Below are 7,196 nucleotides of genomic sequence, written 5' to 3' on the forward strand. Positions count from 1 at the left end.
ATTGGAAAGACTGATGCTGAAGCTGAAACTCCAATATTTTGGCCACTTGATGTGAAGAACTGACTCACTGGAAAAGACCCTGATGCTGGGAAAGATTGAAGGCAGGAGGAGAAGGGGAAGACAGAGGATGAGATGACTGGATGGCATCACCGACTCAATGGACATGAATTTGAGTAGACTCCAGGAGCTGGTGATGGACAGGGAGGCCTGGTGTGCTGCAGTCCATGAGGTTGCAAAAAGTCGGACATGACTAAGCGACTGAACTGATCTGACAGCCAGAGGCCCAGGGAGGCCAAGGTCAATTTAAGAACCTGAAACACAGAGCCCTGCAGTCCCCACGGTTGGGGCAGCTGGGGGGGCGGGGGAGGGCACTACCGCTAGACCTCCTTTTGTCCCCAGAAAGGCTAGGGAGGGTGGGAGGGAAGGAGAGAAGGCCTTCTTCCCTGTTGCTCCCCACCACCCCCACCCCACCAACAGCGCATGAAGAAGAACTCTCACCCCCATGTTGAGATGCCTACCAGATGGAGAACTGTGAGTTGGGTGAGGCAACGTTCGGGGTGGTGGGGGGTGGCGGGTATAGTCGACTCTGCTGGGAGGCGTAGGGGGGCAGTCATGCTTTGCCAGCTTCCTGCTTTTGCAAAGACTGACCCATATCTAGGACTTCTGTCCCCCCTTGGTGTGTGGGGAGATTCATTCAAGCACTCGCTCTCACACAAACACATATTCTTCACCCACTTGCCACAGCGGAGAGGGCCAAGGGAGGCCCTTGTTCCTCTTAACCTAGAGGGCAAGGGCGATGATCCAGGCCTGGTTGAGCACTCTGACGGGTGGCTCCCTCTCAGCTCCCCCTTATTCTCTGGAGCCACAACTGTCCCTGCCTTTGTCCCTTCAAGTCTTGAGCTCCCTGACTCAGCCTGTTTCCCCAGTTTCCCAGCAGTGGACAAAGCCCTCATCAGTGGGGTGGGGGTGGGGTTGGGGGCAGTGAGGGAGTCACTGTGAGCTTTAGAACCAGAGCTGCAGCCCTCTCCCCAGCCTTCAGTGTCTCTCAGCCTTCCTAGTTCAGAGGCCACCTCTAGGCTCCTCCCCACCTGGCCCTCATCTCCACAAGGCCAGGCCGATGGGGTGGACGTGAAGGAGGACCCTCCTCCCAGCTGGACAAAGTCTGACACCTGGTGGCCAAGGTGAGGAATGGCCAGAAGGGCCCCTTTTCAAAGTTCCCTAGGACTTCTTTAGAGCCCGGGAAGGCCAAGGTGAAATAGGTGATGGGAGGGAGGTTTGCATGGGGTGGTGGGGACAGGGCAGAAGAGACATCCAGCGGCAGAAACCCAGACCCAGGGGAACTTCTGCCTTCCCCCAGGCTCCTGAAGCCCATGAGGCCAGAGAAGCTGGAGCAGGAGGAAGGAGGATGTCTGAGGGGATCAGTAGGGACCAGGAGGAGCTGCCTGAAAGAATTCTGGCCCCACAGGGTGGGAAACGGGGCTCAGGGGTGTGAGTCTGGTGCCCAGAATCTCCAGCTTAGGGTGGGTGGCAAGGCCTGAGAACCTGAGGAATGGGGGTGTTGGGGAGGGAAGGAGAGCGGCTGCACCCCACCGTCTGCTGGGCCCCAGGCAGCTGCTCCCCTCTCTCTACCTGCCCCCTCTTCTGAGCTCTGACAGGCCCTTCCCGCAGGCCCCACTGTGGGGGGGTAGGGAAGGGGCTCTTAGGGTGCATGCGCAGTGCTGAGGCCCCCCCATCCTGCCGCATTGTCTGAGCTAAGCCAGGCCTAATCCCCCTTCCCCTCGGAGCAGTCAATGGCAGGCCTCAGCCCTCAGGAAGGTGCTGGGATCCTATTCCAGGTCTTTTCTCTCATTTTCTCTTGGGTTCCCCCAAGATTTTGGACTTGGCCTTGAGGCAAGGGCCTTGAGCGTTCCGAGGTCATTCCTGCTAGTCTCATCACCAGCCAGCCTCTGGGGATCAGGGCCGACAAGGAACCTACACCTGGGTCTCAGGAAATTCCCTGAAAGAGAGAGAGTTCAGCCCCCAAGCTAGACCTCTGGCTTGGCCTTCCAGCCTGAAGCCTGAACCACGACAGCCCCAGGACAGCGGTTTTGGGGCTAGGCCAGGAGGTTGCCTGAGTAGGGATAGAGGTTCCAGGAAGGAAGAGCAAAAGAGGCAGACAGGGTTGGGGAGCAAAGAAGGAAAACACCTGAGGATGGGCAGGCGGACGTCTGGCCTAGTTGCCAGCACAGCTTAGGAATCCAGATGCCAAGTTGGGCAAGGATGCCAACTGGACAGGGATGGCCCCAAAACCCCTGATTGCCAACTCCTTCAGGCCCTGGGGCTTGAGCCCACTGCTATGTGACTAGGAGAGGGGGCCATGCTGCCTGTGGAGAGTTTGCTCAACTCCAGGCCAGAAAGCCCATCTTAGGGTGCCTGCACTTGAACTGATAACCTGGACTAGGAGAAGCCAAAGGCCAAGGGAGACATCTTCCAGGCTGAGTAGGGCAGGCTAGCAGGGCCTGGACCAGGCAGGGCTGGGGGCAGCTGGCAGGGATTGCCCAGAGACGGCCCATGGAGCCAGCCAGGGTGCCAGAGGGGAGAGGGACTAGCTCAGGCAGCAGTAGGAGCCACTGTGGCCGCCCAGCCGCATACCCCATTTCACGCTCCCTGGGCGGTGGCAGGGCCCCACGGCTATCAGCTTTCAGGGGTGGGAGGGACCAGGAATGAGGAGGGGTCTGCCCCACCCATGGCTCCCTACTCCCTCAGGGCTTTGTGGGCTCAGAAGCTGGGTGCCACACACCTCCGGATACGCCCTCTGGGGAGGGGTGGTCAGACCCACAGAGCCTGAGCACCATCCCTCCCTGGAGTACTCCCTGCCTGACTGGACCCCACACCAAAGCCCTTCCCACGCCTGGTGGAGAGGGCCTCCCTGTCTTCCTCCCCATCACAGCAAGGCCCCTGTCTCCCTCCGTGTGGGCCCCACTTAGTCCAGGAGGCAGATGGGGGGATTAGACCTGGCCCAGCCCAAACAATAAAGCAGGGAAGGGCCCTCCAGCTCCGTGCAGTGCACCCAGGAGCTCCCACTCCTCCACTCCGCTCTCCTCCAGGAAGGGATGGGGAGAGCCAGGCGGGAGGAGGCCCCTGCAGACACAGCCTGTTCCTGCTCCTCCGCCTCCTCTTTGGTGGTCTGTTCTGCAGAGCATTCTCCTCCCTTGTGCCACACTCCTCCTGAGACAGGGCACCCAGACCCCACCCCACAGGGCACCCACCCTCCCTTGTGCCCCGGGAGGAAGAACCGGACGGGATCTGTAGAGGGCGATTAGCACTGGGCCAGGCCCTGCACTGATTCCCAGACTCCCACTGGCCAGCACTTTTGCCTGCTGCCAGGAAGTTGGTGAGGAGGAGGCGGGTACAGGGGTGAGTCAGCGATGACAGGAGCCCAAGGGACAAAGGTCATGGGTGGAGAATTGAGAGACACTGTTTACAGCAGCCCACCTCCTCCAGGAGGACTCCAGTGCTAAGCCAGCCTCACAGTACAACGCATTTCTGGCCCTGTCGTCCTCTTCTCGTTTGTTAGGAATTTGATCCTTGCACTGCCATTTGTGTGTCTGCTTGCCTATTGGCCTGTGAGCTCCTGGGGGACACTGAGGGACAATGGTTTCACCAGGGCCCCACCGTGCCTGTGACTTCCTACTTCCTACTTCCTGTTATTTTATTTTGGCTGCACTGGGATGCTTGTGGGATCTTAATTCCCAGAACAGGGATCGAATCTGTTCACCCTGCAGTGTAAGTGCCGAGTCCTAATCACTGGACTGCCAAGGAAGTCCTCAGTACTTCCTACTTTCAAGAACCATTTCTGTCTATTTTAGTTGAGAGAATATGTGGGAAAGTGCTCAGGACAGAACTTGGCACACTGTGTAAGTGTTAGGTTTATTGTCGGTATTTTCTGCTCATACTCTCACGTTGGGACAAATTTTACTGACGAAGGACTAGGGGTCCAACACACTCTGGCCTCCTGCACCGTGTGGAATCTTCCTGAACAGAGGGCAGGCAGGGCCAGGCTGTGGGACCCTGGGACAGTTGAAGAGGCAAGCACTCGCCTGGACTAAGAGTGGGCAGTATTTCTGGGCTCAGACTGTGAGAAAGGAGCTTTCAGAACCCCTGGGCTTCTCCAGCCAGCCAGGTCTCCTGGGGCCGGTGGGGGCGGGGTGGGAGCAGGGAAGGGGTCTGGATTAGCCCAAACTCTCTCCGGACCTCCAGACCTGCCCCCACAACGCTCTTCGGGCCAAGGGGCGGGAGTGGAAGTCTCCGGCTGGGCTCTGGGGAGTTATAGACCGGCCACGGGGATTAGTGAGGCTGAAAAGAACATTTGCCTAGGAAGGGAAAACGGGAAGTGAGAGAAAACGCTCTGTAAGTCCCCCGAGACCCACTGCAGACCAGTGTGGGGTGGCCGGAGGAGGTGGTGCCGTCTGGGGCATCTTGACAGGTCCCCCACTTAGCCTCCCCCCCTCCCCCAGAGCACAGCTGCATCAACTGCCCCGCCCCTGCCTGCACCGCCTGCCATTGGCTGGGACCAGGCCCCGCCCCGCAGAGGCGGCCTCTCATTGGCTTAGGTCTGCTGTTTGCATGCTTGCGGGGGTGGGGGAGACGCGTCATTCCCTGGAACCCTCCGACTTCCTTGCTGTTTGTCTGGGTCGTCCGTCTGCCCATCGCTGGCCCCAGGCTCGCTCTCTGGCCCCAGCCCTCTCTCGCTCTCTCTCAGCAGCTGTCTCTCGTGCCCGCTGGCCTGCCTCTCCTTCCCGGCAGTGGCCTCCTCCTCTGCCTGCCTGGGTGGCCGCCATGGGCCGGAAACGGCTCATCACTGACTCCTACCCTGTAGTGAAGAGGAGGGAGGGCTCCGCTGGGCACAGCAAGGGGGAGCTGGCACCAGATCTAGGTCTCTGAGATGTGGGAGGGCGGGAGGAGTGGACGTGAGGGACATGAAAGGACGTAGGCAGTGGAAGGGGAAGTGGAGTATGTCCTCTACTTCCGACACCCAGCCTACTTCCGACACCAGTGGACAGCAGAGGCAGAGGGTGGTGAGAGCTGGGGAACAGTGGGTCAGCTGTGAGCCAAGGGGCAGGGCACAGGCCTGGGCAGGCCTGAGGAACAGCATATCATTGCAGGGGAAGAGCCCCTACCCCTGAGCGTGGATGAAGAGGAGCTGGAGCTGCTGAGGCAGTTTGACCTGGCCTGGCAGTACGGGCCCTGCACAGGTGAGAGCCCTCAGGCCCGAGAGCACATCCAGGGGCCAGTCCTGCCACCCACACGTCTCCCAAGCAACCCCAGCCCCTGCCTGACCCTCTGGGCACCGTCTCCTGAGACGGTGGGGTGTGCAGGTCCTAACACACCCCTCCAAACATACTCTCTAGCCTGGACTTTCCCCTGCCCCCCTCGAGGCCTCACTGTCTTCTTTCCACTCCTACAGGGATCACACGGTTGCAGCGCTGGCATCGGGCAGAGCAGATGGGCTTGAAGCCTCCCCCAGAAGTGCGTCAGGTGCTGCAGAGCCACCCCGGGGATCCCCGCTTCCAGTGCAGGTCAGAGACAAGCCGGGGAGAGCTCTGGGGGGTGGGGCAGGGACTTCAGGTACCACCGGCCTGCTGGCCCCGGATGGGGGCTGTCCTGACCTGCGGGAGAAGTAGGGTAGCCTTGGGGATCAGCCCTGGGCAGGCAAGAAGGTTCTACAAGGTGCTGGGCTCAGGAGGCAGAAGCTTGCCTTGCGTAATTCTTATCTCTGAGCTAACGGTGGAGGAAGAGTACACCTGGGGCCCAAGGGACTATTTCGTGCTCAAAGGTTGGCCAAGGGCTTTAGGCCGTGGCCAAGAGCTGGGGCTGGTGAGAGCAAGTGGAGAGACTTCACTGACCCGGGTTTCCCTCCATCCCGACCCTCCTGCACAGCCTCTGGCATTTCTACCCGCTCTGACGCGCCGCCGAAGACCTCCTGCCTGCTACTTGAGAACCGGACACAAGTGAGAGCCAGTTGCTGCCCCACGGTTCAGCTCTGCTGTGGAGAACATTTGGCAGGAAAGAGGCTCACAGGGAAGGAAAGAGGCTGAATCTGGAGGTCTAACCAGCCGGGTTCCAGGGCCCCCTCTGAGAATCCACACAGCGGAAGCCAGGTGCCCCCTACAGGCAGAGTGGTCTCTGAGGAAGAGGGCTTGGCCATGACCCTTCTGAAGCCTGCCACACCCCTGACCTGGAGCCTGTGGTCCCTGGCATGATGTGGCAAATCAGGCGCAGCTTTGGGCAGAACCAGACTCCGGCAGAAGGCAGATGACCTCAGAGGCCAAGGTGCACCCGCTCCTCAGGCTGGGAACTCAAGGGCAGAATGGCTGAGCTCACAGGGCAAGGGGTTCACTAGTGCTTATCAATAAAGAACTCTGAGCCTGGAAACCTGACCAGTCTCTTTTTGTGGCCCTGCCTGGGCTGTTGATAGGGGGCTGAGAACCAGAACCGTGCCTTCCTGCAAGGTGTTTGTATCTCTTCCACTCCTAACCCTAGACCGGAGAGGAAGGAGAGACACCTTCAAAAAAAAACAACGGTCAGTCCCCACAAGCGCTGGGCAACCTCTGGCGCCCCCTGGTGGTGCACAGGAAAACGACTCTAGCCACCTTCACCGACCAGCCAGGAAAAAACCACTGAACCCATCACTTAGCCTGCCCAGTGCCCAACTCACAAAAATGGGTCCTTTGTCAGAGCAGGACCCATGAGCCCACTTATAAGGTCCAGACAGACATCACATTCCCAGAAAGCACCTCCACTTGCCACTGGGGGCCACCTGGCTCCAAAGCAGGGTTGGGGGAGAGTTTCAACTCACAGGACCTGCTCAGAGATGGCCATAATCTGAGAAGCTTCAGTAGGGAACTGACAGGTCCTGGAGATGGAGGAGAACTGGCTGTATCGACAAACAACGCTTAGGGGACCCTGGGACATGGAGAATGGAATCAGTACTTATGATACCTCAGGTCTCTGTCCTGCGGCAGCTGGAGACAGAACTATTAATTCCCTGGAAGCAGGCCCAGAGGGCAGCAAAGTAGTCTTTTTATTGAGCGCTGACCATGCCTCAAGTACTTTGAATGTATTATCTCTAAGTTTCCAAAAACATCTTCACAGTAGGTTTTACGTAGAAGGACACTGAAGCCTAGACTGTTGTACAGAGTTGCCCAGAAGCACCA

At 59.0% G+C, this 7,196-nt stretch overlaps 1 protein-coding gene across 1 annotated transcript; it reads left to right on the forward strand.

Moving 5' to 3' along the window:
- Window positions 1–4,609: 4,609 nt before the first annotated feature.
- Window positions 4,610–6,414, forward strand: POLD4 (polymerase (DNA-directed), delta 4, accessory subunit). Its single transcript, XM_010837711.1, has 4 exons — window positions 4,610–4,915; window positions 5,145–5,234; window positions 5,447–5,558; window positions 5,920–6,414. Exons 1-4 carry the CDS (start codon window positions 4,819–4,821, stop codon window positions 5,942–5,944), a joined length of 324 nt encoding a protein of 107 aa, XP_010836013.1. The 5' UTR covers window positions 4,610–4,818; the 3' UTR covers window positions 5,945–6,414.
- Window positions 6,415–7,196: the final 782 nt, after the last annotated feature.

Source organism: Bison bison, unplaced genomic scaffold, assembly GCF_000754665.1.
Source record: "Bison bison bison isolate TAMUID 2011002044 unplaced genomic scaffold, Bison_UMD1.0 scf7180017864080, whole genome shotgun sequence".
Lineage (NCBI taxonomy): Eukaryota > Metazoa > Chordata > Mammalia > Artiodactyla > Bovidae > Bison > Bison bison.